This window comes from Chelon labrosus (assembly GCF_963514085.1).
Source record: "Chelon labrosus genome assembly, chromosome: 5".
NCBI lineage: Eukaryota > Metazoa > Chordata > Actinopteri > Mugiliformes > Mugilidae > Chelon > Chelon labrosus.
Genome location: NC_140341.1, coordinates 29,527,663 through 29,546,408, shown reverse-complemented (window position 1 = coordinate 29,546,408; position 18,746 = coordinate 29,527,663). Strand labels below are relative to the sequence as shown.

Sequence of the window (18,746 nt, the reverse complement as noted above, 5' to 3'; positions counted from 1 at the left end):
ACTGCCTTGAGGCACCCTAGGTCTGTCAGTGTCTGTTTGTATCCACTGCGCTATGTGCTCCTACCTGGGAGACAGGAACCGTGGACATTTTGACACGTTGTTGAAACAGCACGCTCAGTATGCGGTTTTGTTGCTCCAAGTCAAAAACACGGGTCCTCAGTTTCACACATTCCTCTTTCAAGTCCTAAAAACAAACAAACAAAAAAAAACAAACAAATGAAAAAATGGACGTTTAGCTGTGTCTTGTGTATCAGATGCTTATTTAACAGCCACAGGACACAGTGTAAGACACATGTGGTGTTGCTCTAAAACCTTTATGTAACCTTTAAATATGCTTTATGAAGCTTTTAGAACATAAATGTATGCATTTTTGATCATCTTTGCATGGTCTAATGCTATCCTGTGCTACAGGAGACATATTTAATGATGCTTTCAAATTTTGCAGATTAAAATATGCTCATGTTAGAAATAACATGTTTATTTTGTTGTACTCAGCAGTTACAATGGGATTTTCATGCTGCTTTAATTTTCCTAAGGATTTTGAACATTTGCATTTGTAAATTAAAATTCTTCAGCTATTATAAGGTTTAAATGATAATCTACAGTATACTCTTAATACTGCAGCATGAACTGGGGCAATAGTTCAGGGTATTTGTGTATAACATCCTGGGTGTTTGTCCATGTACAGTACATTTCTTGTACATTTTAGATTATGTCTGCATGCTCTAATTCTGTCCTGTGCTATAAAGCAATCCAAACCATTGTTATTCATGCACATAAAGGCTGAAACGTAAGCCCTGTTACTATTAGTTATGGTACAGGTGGGACTATAGAAGTCCTTAAGTTCAGGATCTACAGTACACATATTTAATGCCACAAAATTTACAAATTAAAAGAAGTGTAACAACTTTACAGAAATAACACGTTTACTTTGTTCTACTGAGCAGTTACGATGGATTTTTTAAGTAGAAAGGTTTTACATGCTGCTGTTATTTCTTGGACCACTTTTCACATGTGCATTTGAAAATTCTTCAACTATTTTCGAACTGAAACAATAATTTGCATTTTTAACACTGCGCCACGGACCAGGGCAATAGCTCACGGTCACATGTGACATTTCTTGTGCTACTTTGATTTACTTTAGACAGAGTGCTTCCAACTTCCACACTTCGTGTCAAATTGAAAATCTTACGAAGATCACTTATCTTTAATTTATTAATTTATTCCAAATTAAAATATCATAAAAAAATCAAAAATCAAAAAACAAATCATCATGTCTCATGATAAAGAATATCAGGGTTAAAAAATGTCAGGGTTTGTTGTTGAATTGGCATCATTTTTGAGTTCATATCTTTACCTTACTTTAATATATTTATCACTTTATTGAGAAGAAGAAACTATTTGTTACACTTACACTTGACTGATTAAGTACGTATATAACTAACATTAACATACTATATTTCCATTAACAATTACTCTGCCGGTTGTTTTGTTGATTAATTTATTTGTCTATAAAAGGCCAGTAAATAATGTTTTTTATAATTTTCTTACGTCTGACATTTATGTGAGGGCAACAAGTCATTGTTACAAAAAGATTCACTTTTTTTTCTTTACACCAACTGCAAAACCACTAATGGATTTTGGATTGGATTGACCTCCAAACATTACAAGGCAAAACATTTGCAGTTAACCTTCTTTTCTGATTTTTGTATTTTTCATTTCTTCAGTGCTGCACAGACAAAAACAAACCTTTTGTGTTAAGAGGGCCTGGACCACCTGGTTAGCCACCTAGAGGAGACACATAAAAGAAAGGTGAAATGTGAGGACAAATAGACAGTAGGTTGCATTACAGAGTCCGACTGTGTGAAATCATCGCCTGCAGTTACTATATTTCACTTTAACTAAAGCACGTGCGGTATCTCTGTCTGTTTGTCTTTTTAGGTAAAACATTTCCACTCTCTACAAAATGTATTTGCTTGCTTTGATGTGGTTTACACAAGATGAGTTTTATATTCTGGGCTCTGTATGAATTCTACAGAAAGAAGAAGAAAAGGTTCCGTTTATGTTGTAATGTATATTAGTTTCACATGAATAGAAAGATGCTTTCTTTCCTGCTTATTTTGATTTCTGAACTGGAAGTATATATTATGTCTTGACACAGGAATAATAAGTGTGTTCCCACTTTTTTTGTGCCTCAGAATGATTTCACTCCACCTCTTTTATCTTTCTATCAAAACGACTTGCCTCAGCTCATTCAGACCATGACAGGAAACCTTCTGAATGCTGTCCCTCCAAAACAACATCCGCGTGCATAATAAGACTGAACAGCAGTGGAGGAGAAATTAATCCCACAGCAGAAACTCTCCAGAAAATTTCTGTCCTCAACCGGAATATGTTAAATTCTCATGGGCAGCAATCTCCATGGTAACAAGCCCATTAGTGAAATCTGCTAGAAAATAAAATAAAGTGGAACAGTCTTGCCAGCTGGAGAGAGATGGAGGGAAGATGGAGAGACTCAGAGAGATACGGTGGAGAAAAGTGTTTTTAGGGAGGAAATAAGAGGGAAGGAGTGCAGTGAGACAACCTGCATGTAAGGGCTGGCAGTCTGTGTGTCTCACTCCTTCTGCTCTTATTCTTATATTGCTAGGAGCTCTGTTGTCTGTCTGCTTCAACTAGAGATGTTCCCTTCTCTGGACATTCCTCAGTGGACTTCACAAACACTTCAGATACCAGCTAACTTTGTTCAGCCTTAAGTTTAAAGTTAAAAGAATAGATATCAATATTTTGGCGGTAAAAATGATCCTCTTGATGTTCTTTCCAAGATATAACTCATAAATGTGCATTAAGTATGAAGATGGAGGGTAGCCTAGCTAAACCTAGAGAGTTTGCCTGACTCTGTCTAGCATGAAAAAAAAAGTACCAACACTACCAACACCTCCTAAGATCCATAATTTATACATACACTAAACCAAAGATTGTTTTTAAATTTGAGATCAAATATGTTGATGAGCTTAAGTGCACGGTTGAATGTTCTATATGGTAACATTAGCCGTAAGTTATAAGAACACAACAAAACAACTGCTGTCGACTTAAAGAATACTACAACAAAATTGTTAGAGCAGTTTTGAAGTGACTGTGCCATCCGTCACCATTTTGGCATGTGGATTACTCCCAGCTAATTCAATAATGTTCAGAGAGGTGGGACTTGAAATTTTGTGAGGGCCTAGGCTACCAGCTAGCAACCTGGTCACAAACGAGAAAAGGTCACACCCTGTGCAGTTGTCATTGTTCAAGAATTTAGTTGTGTAAACTTTTATAAAGTTGGCCATTTTAATATTAAAGTCTATAGGGACTGATTTGTAGCATCTGAGTCAGCATCAAGTTACCATTCAAGGCACTGCAGTTGGCTTCATTTTTCAGACAGGTCAACATTTGTTTTTAACACTTACTTAAGGCAGATTGTGCCACCTCTGGATGGACCCAGTCTAGCTGTTTACTCCCACCCTAGTGATAGTGCTACTATAACTACCCACATCCTAGTCCTAGATCCATATTAACCCCTCAGACACACGATTAACACCAGTCTTTCCATCTCACTTTCAGAGAGTGAGAAAATAAGCCATGTTCAGACTTAGACAATGCTGATGTGTAAATCTTGCTTATTTGCATTTCCATTACATAGAATTGTTAGATTAAAATAAGAAAAGAAATAGATCAAGCTGAAACCCATTCTGCTTCAAATCCTAACAGCCGTATAGCAGAACATTTAACTCATAAACAATGTGTGTGAGTCCATATCAGTACATAAAATAAAGAAACCTTCATCTTGAATGGAGATTAAATGTGGGACTGTGCACTGTCTGTAGCACAGTATGTTCCAAAAAGTCCTTTGAGAACACTCACCTCATCCAAACAGCGTTCATACTGCTTCCTCTGGTTGTCATTTTCCATTGACAGAGCAGAGTTCTCAGCCTGTAGGGACAAAACACACACATTTTAGCTGCTTGAATGGCATTAAGAATGTTTGGGGCCACTACCATGTAGTGTACATATAAAAAAAACAAGCATGTGAGACTGAGAAACCTACATGCAGTTCATTTTCGGCAAAAACAATGTAAGCTTTTGGTTCCATTCTCTCTGTTTTATCTAAGATAGAGGGGGAGACAGACAAAACAGAGACAGCTAGACACATAAGTGGATAGAGGCTTTCTCCCTGCAGAACTGTGGGATTTATGGGTACACTGGAGAAAGAGGTTTCTAAATGAATTCTAAATTCCAGGCATCCAAACTCCATCCAGCCAAGCCTCGCTGTGTCTATAAGGCAGACTTGAGGTACCCCAGGTATAATTCGATTACTGACAGAGGTTTTGCCCAACAGGGAACAGAAACCATTCTTGGAACTCAGGAGGTGACGCTCCACTAAAATGATTAATCCAGTAAATCTTAGAGCCTAGGCCACCTGAGCAGGCTTATTTCACTTAAGCGCTGTGGGCGGCTACAGGTTCACAGAAAATCACAGAACTAGCTGATTACAGGAGGAGTAAACAATGTCTAAACTCTAACCCAACCCAGTGATAATCACAATATTTTAACCTGCTTCAATACGTGGCAGCTGAAATGATAAAGACTGATAGCTCATGACAATAACCAGGGTATATACTGCTATGTCTTTTCTTAGGAAAGGACTGTTTCATAGGCCAGGAGGCTTGCAGACTCATGGAAGTACGTTGCCAGAATGAATTTCACATTTGCTATTGCAGTGGCAATCCATCCCCTTTATAAATGACATTGCTTAATTATGTTATACAGTAGATGTCAAGTAAAAATGTATTCAGCCTTAAAATCAGGCTTAAACTGTTTTTGCATCTGCACAATATCTTACATCCCCCAAAGGGATCCTCCTCCTGCAAAAAGAAATCACTTGCAGAGTTGTAAATGTTTGGCTACGTGCTTACAGCTACACTCCTTCATCCTTGTTTATGCACAGTTAACATGGCTGATCTATAGAGACCACTGCATCATTCAGTGTTTTAGGCTTAACTGTCAGATTCCACTGAAAATTACTAATGGGTGCAGAAGCAGAGAGAGAAAGTTCACAATTTCTCCTCAGTGAAAAATTCTTCTCTCTCGTATTTGTGGTTCTCAGAGCAAATGTTTTATTGTAGTTTACAGGGAAAGGTACCCAAGTGTGACTTAATGACTGTAAAGTAGTTCCAAACTAAATGGAAAAATCCGCTAATGTTCTCCAGTTTGAAATGAATGTTTAACTACAGTGTGGATATAATAAAGGCAGCTACCATGAAGAGGTGCAACAGCATGAAAACTACCAAATAAACTGATGCAATTTAAGACACCACTTTATTCAAAAACGTTATGACAGACTTACACAAGCTTTCTTAAGTACAAGACCACAGTACCACCACAGAAAATTAAATATTACAGAACTATCACTGAAATATGCTCTAGCAAGCATCCATGCAGGTAATTACATGAATTGTGCGTTCATGTGATGTTGGAAAAATTAGTTCACTAGTGGGGAAAAAAAGTTGACAACAACTCAGAAAGCTATGACTAACATGCACATGTTCAAAATGAATCATATTTCAAGCCCTTATTGTTTCCTTTGCTCTTCGTTACTGGGATGAATTGGAATCACTATGGTGTTTACACATTTGGAACAAGCACAAAAACAACAACAACATGTTTGTCAAGTTATTAACTTTCGAACACCTTTCTGTTTGAGTTTGGAATATTTTCTGTAATCCTGTTTTCCTTGTGTTTCCTGTTTTATTATGTAAACTTCTTCCTTGGTGTTTCATATCCTGCTTTACTTCCTGTCTGTGTTTTTCCTCTGATTATGATTGGTCTCTCCTTGTGTGCTCCTCCCTCAGTACTCTCACCTGTGCCTCATTAGCTTTTGTGTGTATATATAGTCCTGACTTTCTTTTTATCCAGTCATCTGTTGAGTTATCTGCTTGTTCTGGTCTTTTCAATTCAATTCAATTCAATTTTATTTATATAGCGTCAATAACAATACAAATCGTCTCAAGACGCTTTGCAAAGGCAAAGGTGGCAAGGAAAAACTCCCTTTTATCCCTTTATTCCCTTTTATCTGTTCTCCTATCCTGGATTACTTCTTCTGCTCCTTGTGGTTTCCTGAGTTTTGTCTTGCTTTTGTTTGTATTAACCTGCCTAAAATGGAAGCCCTTTTTGTTACCTCAATCAGTCTTCATTTTTTATTTATTTTTTCCTTATATTTTATTCTCTGCTGTTTCTTTTATGAATTGCTGTTTCTTTTTATGAATTGCTGTTTCTTTTATGAATTACTGTTTCTTTTTATGAATTGCTGTTTCTTTTATGAATGTATGTACGGTGTCCTTGAGTGCCAAGAAAGGCGCCTATAAATAAAATGCATTATTACAAGTCTTCATTAAACAAAAAATTATTTTTTAGTTTTTGTGTGCATGTCCGGTGTTTGTGTCTTACCTATTTGCTCCACATCATAATTTTATTTGTACAAACCATGATGTGCTGGGTTGTAACCTTATATACAGTATAGAGTCAATGGTCAAAACACAGTCTATGCAAATACTGGATGTAGCATGTTATCTATTACTACACATCAAAAACTGGAGGATATTCATATTCTAATTTGGGGATCTATAATGTCATGGTGTTACAGGAGGTCATGAATTCAATGAGTTTGTTGTGGGCAACAATTGATATTTTCGCTTACATTTACATTTCGGTACGAAAGTTGTTGAATTAGTCCTAGTTCCTGTTTACAGTGTAACCACAGGTACACATACCTCTAGGTTACTTTGATACTGAGGAAAAATGTAAGCATATGATGGGTGCTTTGAGGAATATCGCTTTCTATGTTTTCCACAGCTTATCTGAGACTTTTTTAAGCATATTGCAGCAGTTGGGTACAGTGCTTTAGGCTAACAAATAATGATCCGTTTGTGCAGGCTTTTTTTTAAAGTCGAATCGACGTCGACTAGTCGGTGACGTCACACATAAAAACACAGTAGAAAGTAATGCTACTATGGGCTGTAGCCCACGTCAACAACAAAAACACCATCAGTCTGACACTTCTAATATGCGACTCTCATTCAGCAGTAAAGACTAGTCGACTAGTCGGTACAGCCCCTACATCAGACAACTAAAATCTGGTACATTTAACTGTATATTACACCTACTGCTTCTGCAGGAGACAGAACAGATGTTTGATTAAATTCTCATCAGCACTGAGGTGTGATATTCAATAACCATCCCTGATCACATCTGCTCACACTGTGTTCACCTTTTACAACAAAAAAAAGTCACAAAAATAATTCAAATATGGTTACATGAAAAGTATGATTTTTAAGTCCTAAGTCTTTAAAGTAATGCACAATTGCTATAACTACTTCAATACAAAAGTGGTCTCCCTTAACAAATAAGGTAATGGTAAAATTCTATCAAGCAAATCAAGAGGTAACGCAGAATTCGATGTGAACACTGTTTTAGGTGGATGTTTGTGGCTATACTTTGCAGTGGATAAAGAAGAGCTATCAATAATGGCTGCCTGAGACCTCTCAACAGATGGCAAGTCCTATTGCCTTTTCTGCAGGGAAGGTGTAACAGAGGGGCGTATTGTACACTCACTGGAACGCTGACTCCAAATGTTAACTACCCTGTCAGCCTTTTAATTAACACCTCCTGGATATGAATAACTCTTTTGTCTTTGGCTGTTTCCATGCCCCTAGGACAACTCTTCAAAATAATGCAGTCTCATTTTCTGTGCTATTCAAAGATGAAGAGATGCATGACGGAACACAATAATTGTATTTGTCATCTGCAGGTCTCACTGGTATTTTCAAATGAAGGCACTATACAGATTCAGAGGCTCTGAATGACATTCTACTTGGTGAATTTGTCCTTTGAGAGTTATAATTTGAGCAAGAAAACTATTTTGGTTTCATGTGCCTGTACAGTACACAGTAACTGCATTTGACAAGTTTTATGGTTTAATTATTGGGAGACTGGAATTTCTTTCATCAGGTAAAAAAGACATCAGGTAAAACCACACACTCAAGACAGAAACCTAGAAACAGACACAGTGTGCTGAACTCTGTGTATCAGCTCTGACCTTGTTGATCTGTGTAACTGGTCACAGTGACTTATAACCATTTGACCTCTTCAAAAAGCCCGTCTACTATGCTATTTCCCAAATTAGGAAGCAACAAAACCTTGTAGTGATCAGGCTGATCATCAAGTAACCTACATCAGTGTCAGTTGTTGGGAACCTGATGTGCTGTCCTTGAGCTGCCTACTTATTTTGAGACTCTACAGATATCAAATTAAATAAATTTAATTGTAGTACCCTCAACATCTTATTCGGTCTCACGTTTCAGCAATGGGGAAAGAACATGGGGAACAAGAAACATGGAAGAGGAATGGGTAACAGCTGGGGGAGGGGTAAGAAGTGGGCCGTGCAATCCACTTTACCTCGAGCACCCTGAGTCGCTCTAGCAGGGGATTGCTGTCTTTGGAGTTGTCCTCTGAATTGTCCACTCCACCACCATCCTCAAGCAAGGCAGGCTTCGCCGCTGCTGTGGCTGTGGGACCCTCCAGACTGTCCTGTTGCTTCCACATTTCCTCCAAGAGTTTGTCCTGAAATGCACAGAGGAGACCAAAGATGTATGCCTTAAAGTCACAGAGAAATGAAAATGTAATTCTTCATATTCTAGTGGACTCCTGTTATAATAGCAATAAATCTCGAAAGATATTGCATAAAGAAATCTTCCAGGTTGCTTCACTTTAAACATATAATTTTATTACGAACAACTATAATAATAATAATAAGACATTTTATTTATAAGCGCCTTTCAAGACCCACAAGGACACTGTACAACTCTTCAAATGACACCTTATGATGTAATCACAGCAATCATTTCTGTTTTCTCTCTGTGTTGTCGATGTGTTTACGATCTGAGCTATTAGAATTATATAGATATGAAAAGACTAGGCTCAAAAATTGTGCCTTGTCATTTAGTACATTCAGATATGTATTTTCAAATAAAAACAAAGTAGTAAACTGAAAATCCTGGCTGGAAAACAAATGTTGGAGCCCAGGATTCCCTCATTGGGGAAATGTTTTGTTTTTTTTCACCAATCCCTGGTGAAATAAACATATCCCCAATGAGTGAGGTGTCCAAGTGTCTCTTTTTTTAAGAGTTGCGCAATAGCTGCAACATTTAGAGTGAGGGAAATAGAGTCTGGAGAGAATATATGGTTGATAAGATACAATTTTGGCATGCAAATTTTTATTTTAAGTATTAAAAAAAGTATTATAAAATCAGTAAAAGAAGCAAAGTGGCATTTCTCCATTTTTGACTGATTGTCCTAGTGGGAGCAAGGGCACCAATAACACTGATAATTTTACAAACTGAAGCATCATTGACTGAAACACATGGGTGCCCAAGATGAAGCCTGAAGAAATAATAGTTTCTTTTCTGCAACGTATGATTAACGTTCTGATTAACTACAACATAATTCTTTACTGCTGTCCTTATCACCAGCAATAACTACAAAGTCAAAGTCAATGCAAATGATTGTCAAAAGTTAAGTTGAGGAAAGTCATAAAAGTCATAAAATAATAATCACAGGTAGCAAATATGATTTTGGTATGTCCTTGTGATTACTATGATATGATTATAAATATGGATATTTTAGGTGCAAGTAAGTGGACTTGTGTTGGTCACAATCTTTTGTTCACAATGTTACAGTCGCACACCTACAAATAATAACACTACACATAGTCTTTTGCGTTCAAATTACATTTTATTCCGTTTATAGTTTGTTGATTTGGGTGCACACCATTTGGTCTTTAAGTTGTATTAGTACTTACATTTTCTTTGTTTGAGCTTCTCTCTGGCTGAGAAGGCCTTTTAAGGGCAGTCCAGAGGAAGTGGAGAAAACCATTCAGAAGACGGAAGAAGGGGGACTGGACTGAAACAATCTTAAAAGTTTCCTTTAAAGAGGATTTGTTATTGTGTTGAAAGAATTATTTTCTTTGTATATAGTTTCTCTTTTTGTTCACTTATCTTATGTAATCTTATGTTATGTTAAGTATGTTAGATGTTTTCTGTTAATTGTTAGTCCAGTTTCCCCCTGTGTCTGTTTTGGACTAGTCCTAAGTGTATATAAGCCCTGTGTGTCTGGGCCAAGTTAAGCCAGTTTGGTTAGGTTAAGTTGAAGCCTTAGTTTCCTTATTACTTAGTTCACCTCATTTTGAGTTTTTGGGCCCTATTTTTCCACATTTGTTAGATTTTTATATTATTTTTGAAACTTTATGAAAACATTTTTGGCAATTTTACACCTTTGTCCTCTGCCTTTCTGCTCAGTTCCTAACCAACCATACTTCTCCCATTAGAGCACTTTAATGAGAGAAGTATATCTGCTTGCTAATAATTGAATGCATGTATACAATACTAAATTATATACTGAGGCTGGGTTTATTGTTTCTTCCATCAATGGAAGATGATTCATCTCAATAAATTAAATTTTTTTCAGTTTCCAATTTCAGGTTCAGCTCACTTGCTTCTTCACTTTTAAATGTCTGGTGGGGAGTTAAGGATTTATTAGGAACATCTGTGGGTGGTGCCCTCTGATCAGGGTTTATAACAACCAGATACTAGCCTGTAATTGGATGAACACCATGGTGTGGTAAAGTGTTTATTTCATTCATTACCTCATACACGTTCATGGCTAAGTGTTAATTTAGGTTCATTACACCTACTGGTTTGGAAGCATTGCAACACCCCAGTAAGTATCATAAGTTTTCTCAGAAAGCCAGTACAAACAGCTCAAGAAAAGTTACCATTTATGAAAACCTTATAAACTTGATTCCAGACATGAAGCCATCATTCAAAAAAAAAAAAAAAAAGACGTAAAATACACTCCAATGTGAAATCAGTAGTATATACAGTATAAGTCATCCTCATGGATTTCTGTATTGCAACTTGGGGAATGAAAAGTGAAAAAATTATTGTTTGTGTATTTTCTTATAACAGCTGATTAAAAGTAATCAGCTATTTCACTATTTCACATTGTGCTATAACTTTTATCTGAAAGTTTGAAGAATTCAGATTATTCATGGGTATAGGAAGAGACAACAGTCACTGATACAGAATTATGCTGTTAACAAATGGTTTAAATATAATCTAGTGATCACTAGGAGTCTTAGAGGTACCTTGTATGCTTTCATAAGGTCCAGTGGGTCCACCTTGGGCCCTTCCAGTGAGTCCTGGTTCTTGTATTAGCGTTCGCACCGTCTCCTCCATGCTGTGGTCAAGAAGAAAGCAAAGAAACTGTGAGATGAGCCCACAGAATATGGAAAAGGCTAATCATCAAGGACAGGTGGCAGGGATAATCAACACTTCAAAATCATTTAAAAGCCCAGTTACTGTATATTGCATGTTTATAAAGCTGTCATTGAAAATTTGGAGTTAGATGAACTAGACAATATTTACAGCTGTGCTAGCAGCTCTATGAAGCTGTGCTAAAGAGTTAAGTACCAATATTAGATAATATGTTCATAATGATGATGCTGGCATGAGTTTACTAAAACACAAAATCTATTGTTCATGCTCTAGGGGTTTCACACTCTGGGGTCTATAAAGCATCTTGAGACAATTTGAATTGTTATGGAAATATAAATAAAATTGAATAAAATTGAAATGTGATTTTGAGGAAATCATTTTTTTTTTTGACGTTCAGCTGTGCCATTAGGATTTATCATCTGAGAATATTTTGTTCAAACCCATCCAAATTTACTAAAATATTTTAATCTGGACCAAAGGGGTGGCCCACCTTATTGATGTCCTGCAGCCATGCAACTAAGGCTTATAAAAAGTCAAATGTTTTTCTAAAATTGAATTTTGTTAGAAAAACAAATTGTGGTTTTTGTTAGTCCTGGTGTCAAAAGGACATCACAGTTAGTTAGAACTGATATCACATTCCAGTCCTCTATTTGAATTTCAATGATGGGGCTACACCTGTTTACATTTGGATCACTGACCAAATGTCCCTTAATGTAATAGTATTTGACAAGGCAGACGCTGAATGGAGACGTTAACAATGTCTGCAGTACGATGTAATTTTTCCAGCCTGCTGGACACAGTAATGAAGTTTGCTAATTGGAACCAAAGGTGTTGAACTGATGGAATGTGAAGCTGATAAACCGGTCGATCTTTAATAGAACATCCCCACAATTCATACAGGATTTTATGCTGACTACGTGAACAGTGAACATTATCATCGGATAAGCTGCCCCTGAGATGATGTTCACATATGCACACGATGACAGAATATAGATTGGCCACCAAAGTCATTTAAGGTTGCTGATGTTTTGAATAAGAAATTCTGTTAACGAATACTTCATCATAAAAATACAAAAGCCTCTTGTACACTCTTTGTAAAAAGAACAAAGTCAGTCAGTGCAAATAAAAAAAACAACTGTAATGTTGTTATGGGGAATATTTTAATTATATTTCATACTCAACATACTTTATTTGAAATGTAGATAATTCAGTTCAATTCAATTTTATTTATAGAGCGTCAATAACAATACAAATTGTCTCAAGACGCTTTACAAAACCCGGCCTGAACCCCCCAGAGCAAGCCTGAAGGCGACGGTGGCGAGGAAAAACTCCCTTTTAACAGGAAGAAACCTTGAGCAGAACCCAGCTCATATGGAGGGACCCATCTGCCTAAGGCCAGCCGGGTCTTCATGGTATAGAGACAATAACTTGACCTGAATGTCACCAAAACTAAAGAGAGGAGGAGCACCCCCAGCACGCACCACTCAAGAGGTATGGGACATTGACCAAGAGCGTGTACAGTTCTTAACAGGACTTAACATGAACCAACCACACATCCACAGTGGTAAAGAAGGCAAGGCAGCGCCTATGACACGTCAGACAGCTGAGGAAATTCTAAATTCCTACAGAGCTGCGCATGGCCTTCTACACCGCCATGATTCTGTACCCTCTGGGAATTTCTATCTGGTATGGAAACTGCAACTCCCAGGTCAGGAGTCCACATAAAAATACTCCAAAACGGCCATAATACTCCTGCTGACATTTCTTGCTTTCACTGCTTCAGTGTAGTCTTGCCTGGGACAGTTTTCCCTCTGAGCTGTGCATGCTTGACAGACACTGACCATGTTTCCCATAATGTCGTGCGCAGTGATATTTTGCCCTGTCACTTCTACAGCACCCTTTTCCCCTGTCTGATGAGTGTGACACAGCCATTAGCACTAGCTGCAGACTGTGAGCACACCACTGGCATTCCTGCCCCCAGTCACTGCCACTGACCTGAAAAAAACCCGACCAAAACGGAAACAGCCGGTCTGGTGGTTGGAGGGGGTTGTGCTGAACGTGAGGATGTTTGAGTTCAAATTCCAGAAAAACTCATTTTGATGTGAAGATATGCAGTCAGAGAGGGCAGATGTAAAATACAGACTTCAGAGGTTTGAGGAGGCCATTAACACTGTTGGATGTTGGGGGTTCAAATCCCCAAAAGGGACAACTCCACCAAATGGGAAATGCTATGAAACTTTAAATTCATGACAGACCACACGTGGAAGACTTACTGCAGAATTTTGCTCTACTGAGTCAAACACTGTAGTTTGTACATGTTGATATGGGAACACTAGATATGTTCCTCCTGTATCAAGGATGCTGGTCCAGTTAATTAATTTAAATGACCTTTTTTTACCTACCTTCATTGGTTTGAGTTATGATTTTATTCAGTTGAAATTGTAAATACATAATCAGCCATTGATTAGGCTCTGATTTAAGAATCTGTGATCCGACACCATACACATGACTTGATCTGTGATGCTTCCCCTGAGTCGTGAGATGAATGAACACGATCTTAACAGCAGCAATGGGACGGAGATTTTAAAATGTTCATACTTAACCCAGAATATGTGTGACTGATTTTGTGTCAGTGTTATACGGGTTGACAAAGCACTGAATGGAAAATGTACCTTTGCAACGTACACCTGCATCACAAGAAATGTTTAGAAATGAGTAACATTTACACCTTACACACATAATCTCCGTAAAGCAACTAAATACAGATGGATTTGTTTCATTTCTAAGTAAGTCAAGTATGTCCACATGCAACCAGAGAAGTAGTTAATAAGGAATATACACTATCAGAGTTAACAAATCTTCCTATGTGCCCTTTCTGCACTAATAAGTGTAATGTGCATTTTTCAATCATGTTTTCCCCGCAGCAGTCTCAGCAGCACCAAGTGCAAATGTCACACCAGAGCTAGTCCTTATTTTTTCTCATTACACCTGCTCTACATGAAGTCTTCCTGATTCCTTCCAAAATTCATGTCACTCTCATCAATATTTCATTCATTGCCCCCACTTGTTTCCCACCCGATTCTCACTCACCCCGTGCTGCTTCACCACTGACTGCCGGTCATTTGAAATGAGGCTAACCACACGAGTCCTCTGCGTTTTCACTTCAGTTAGTCACCGTTCCATGCTTGTGATTGGGCACTGAAGAGGAAGCGGGTCTGCTGGTCCCTACATGGACCGCATGGGAAATAATACTCAGCTGAGTTCCCTCAGAAAGGAGAAAAACAAGCGTGCGCCCTGTCTGCTTCTACTCGAACAAGGCCTCATATTCTCCATGCCATCCCAGTCTCATGACTGCAGTCTGGCAGGACAAATGTCTGTTGTCTGACTATCCCGCAGACCTAATTTCAGAGTTGTTACTCAATGAACACAACATTTTTGCTTTGCTTTCACTCAGATACTAAGACAAAGGATTTGGACTACAGATTTTTCATTGCGGAAAACTTAAAACTACAGTGTTTGATTACTATACTCAGTCAAGACTTTTATTTGACAAAAAAATCATCTGTCAGTAAGTGAGGACTAAGATAACAGGTATCATTTAACACCTTTATTGGAAGCTGTTAGTAAAGTCTGCTGCCTAAGTTTTTATTTCAGTGAGGTAAAGGCTAATATACTGTGCTGAGACGATTATCTCTTTTGTAGGTAAAATTAGGTCACACAGGCAAAGAAAATGTGTTAAATAGGGTACTCCATCAATGTCCTGACATTGCAAGATACATAAAGATTAAAATGCTGTCACAAGCTTGGCAGAATTACAGTTACAAGTAAAAGAAAAATTAATTCAGCAACAATTACACAATAATAATAATAAAAAAAAAAATTAAAAATGAGCACCAACATTTTCATTATACATTTAAAAGATGATTTAACCAGTAGTACTGATCATTATTTGAATTTAATTCTGATGGGTGGTGACAAAAATCTGGAAAAAAAATTAAATAAATGAAAACTGTGAGTGTAAATTGTAAATTGTTTTTGTATTTTAAACTGATGCAGGGCAATGGCTCAAATATGGCAGACCTATGAGTTACAGCACAATTCTGGTAGCACAAAATCTGTGTTGTTAATATACTGGTGCTATTGGCTTCTATTAAGATTTTCATTTGATTGAGTGATACTTTTACATTGTATAGTATATACAGACTTTCCATATCATACACAGACATACCCATGCATGTTTTACAGTACTGCCTCTATGTGCATACATACTTGTCTTACATGCACATGACCCTTCCTTCTTACTGGAGGGGTTGATGCTGCTTTGTGACATTTTGCTTCAGGCTACACTTTTCCAAAGCGTGACCTCAGTCATCTTGGACAACAATGTCTGAATGAATGGCCTAGTTTCCCCCTTCAGTGGAAATGTGACCATTTTCCTCTCTTAAGTAAAAGAAGGCCAGCACACACTCAATGGGAAACTGTATAATTCCTATTTTGATCTCAGTCTTTATCTGCAGCGAGCTGAAGCATTTGATTTGATCTATACAGACATGGCCTTTCTAATTTCTAATTAAGCCACTTTAAAATTAAAGAAGGTATTTTTTTCTTTATTGTAATTCAACAAGCATTGTGTGTAAGAAAAAATAATACAGCACATAAAATAAATTTGCGTTTGCACTTATAAAATCTAATGTGATGTGACTGGTGGAGCAGCAAATCATTGGTGTATGTTATTGTGTATGTAGTATCAAATAAATAAATAAAAACTACCCAGATCTTTCTTTGTGGAAGATATCTAAAAAGTTTGAAGTCAAATCAGAAGTTTTTGGTGATAAATATGTTTATAAAAAAATTAATTATAAAAAGTAAAAGTATCCTCCAGAGAACCACCAGCACCACTTAAGCATCCTTGGATTCCAACTAATTAGTTCTTCAGCATAACACTCAGAATTTGCTTAAATGGGAGGCTGCGGTAGAGGACACAGCACATAACAAGATTAAATGGACCCAGAAATGTAGAATAATTCAATGGGGTCATTTAAATATTGCCTGCAGTTTAGTTGATCTGTTATTTTCAGATTTTATGAAAGCTTACTTTTAAGATCTCTCCCTGTGTTGCCTGGCACATCATCTAGTGCTATCTTTGAAGGACAGAAAAATCTAATCTAACGCCATTTCCCTAAATATGGAGCAGCGGATCAAATATCTTCTGCATGGCAGAGGGTGAATTAACTCACAAATCATTGGGAAGTAATGTCATACCTCACTGAACTTATGCAGATGTGATCAACCTTGGATTATGAGGAGCTGTCAGTAGCCTAACAGTTGGCTGGACATAATGGTTATTATTTCCCTCCATCGCATGCTGGGAGGGGAGATCAATAAGCGTTGACACTGTATTAACCTCTCACTGAGGAAGGTTTGAATATGAAGTTTTAGCGTTGGGTAACCAAATAAAAGTATATTATAGGAGAATCTTAACATGTAGCAGCTTCTAAAGTTAATGAAACTGTTAGATGTCACCACACAAGTCCAGCAGTTCATCACACTGGCTCTGTGGTGTGCTTTGATGGATGTGTTCGAGCCATTGTTTGTTGCTCAGTTGGATGGATTGTCACTACGTGTGGCCACTGGCTTTTAATCTACCACGATTTGTGATAGAGGGGAAACTTTTTAAAAAACAGCCAAGCGACAGAGAGTTGTCACCAGTGCCCATGAACTCAATACGTGTTTATCTAATGGTGAAATGACTGCACAAAAATGGCCAAACAGATTAACAACTAAATCTCTTAATTAGATGCTATGGCACAATTACAGAAGCCTAGCTTGTTTACCTGCACAAACCGCAGTTTTGTTTAGATGGTTTTGTTTTTTTCTTTTGCCAAAATTAGTTTGGCATGATCAGAATATGAGTCTGGTAACACTCCATTTGGATTGTATTACGGGCTATACAGAGAAAAAAGTTGCTCTGCATGCAATCAGATAGTCCAACAACCAATCAAAGCCATTTGGTTGTAAATAAATTCAAATAAACAGTTCTCAGATGATGTGTACGACTATGTCGCTGTTACGCTTCTGTCCATCACCAAATAAAGCCCACCCAAAATATCAGAGTGACCTGGCAGATCTTTGCCGGAGCGTTCCCAACAGAGCAGAGTCTGACTTCCAGGAGAAATTAAAGTAACTCTAAGAGACAAATCAGGAAACCACAATATTTAGGCCTTGCTTTTTCAGCAAAGCTCTAATAAATCCACTTCATGACATGCGAACTATACTATACCAAACACACAGCTAGGAACTAGCAAAACATAGGATTTAGCAGTGAAAGCTAAGAATATTCTTCTCAGGAGAAGGTGGTGACCAAAGAGTCAAACAAATTAATACTGGAATTATTTCATCAGGTCGCCAGAAACATCCAACTCCAAATTAATGATAATGTTGCTTCAAAACCTCAGCATGTTACACTTTCAGATAAATTTAGAGGATTAAAATACAGAGCCATCCAGTATGTCCCAGCATTTATCCACAAATACTGTCCATATATATGTCCATCTCTGGTGGTCTGTGTGCTTGGACACAAATTTTAACATGGTATTCATGCAGAATCTCACATACCTTAAACCTTTTCACGCATGTTCTAAATGTCGGCCCTAAAATCAGCTTATGAGTGCATTAACACCCACAAGCAGACTAGTTAGGAAGAGCAGATTATGAGGAATTGTGGGAAAGACTTAGCTCTGAATACTGCTTGGTAGCACAATAGCCCTTACCTGTTTTAGATATAACGTGACCTGGATAACTGACAATGGTCACAAACACAACAGTGCATCATGTGCGGGTAAAGTGCATTGTGTGATGGTAATGGGTGTCCCTTTACCTATTAGTGTGGGCATGGGGGCACACCTCACATCTTTTATAGCCTATCACTTGGATTCTTTTTCTTCGTCAAAACCCGTGGCCTACATACCCACGAGGCAAACACTCTATGCAGCTTTTCTCTTTAACCCACTGCTTGTTGTATTTCAGGGAAAGTACTAAAGTGTACTGTTCTTCAGTGTTCTGTACTTAAGGGTTTGCAGCCTGGCTTTCGTTGTGGCAAGGATGCTACCTGGAGAAGTGCTGCTGCAGTGTCACCATCTGCCGCCCACACTGCTGAGACTTCGCCCTCTCCCTTCTCTCCGGGCCCAGATGTTGTTTGTTCTCCAGCTGGGGATTATTATTATGGATCGGTCTTGGCGGCGTAGCTGCGGGGCACAGGAGTAAACACAGTTAGTTTGTTGTTAATCTTGCATATCATAATCCCACAGAAGATTTCAAAGATAAAGTACATCTGTTCTCTATCTGCTCCGCTCTCTCTGTACCACACAGTCAGCAAGT

At 37.8% G+C, this 18,746-nt stretch overlaps 1 protein-coding gene across 1 annotated transcript in view; it reads right to left on the bottom strand.

Annotated features, from left to right (window-relative positions):
- Positions 1 to 18,506, bottom strand: part of LOC311488053 (nck-associated protein 5-like) — a gene marked incomplete at both ends in the record, with an annotated part of 53,319 nt that extends 34,813 nt beyond the window's left edge. The window contains 7 exon segments of the mRNA XM_084544556.1: positions 65 to 184; positions 1,750 to 1,788; positions 3,904 to 3,972; positions 8,494 to 8,658; positions 11,240 to 11,299; positions 11,301 to 11,331; positions 18,478 to 18,506. Of these exon segments, the coding sequence (XP_084400682.1) occupies positions 65 to 184; positions 1,750 to 1,788; positions 3,904 to 3,972; positions 8,494 to 8,658; positions 11,240 to 11,299; positions 11,301 to 11,331; positions 18,478 to 18,506 (513 nt within the window).
- Positions 18,507 to 18,746: the final 240 nt, after the last annotated feature.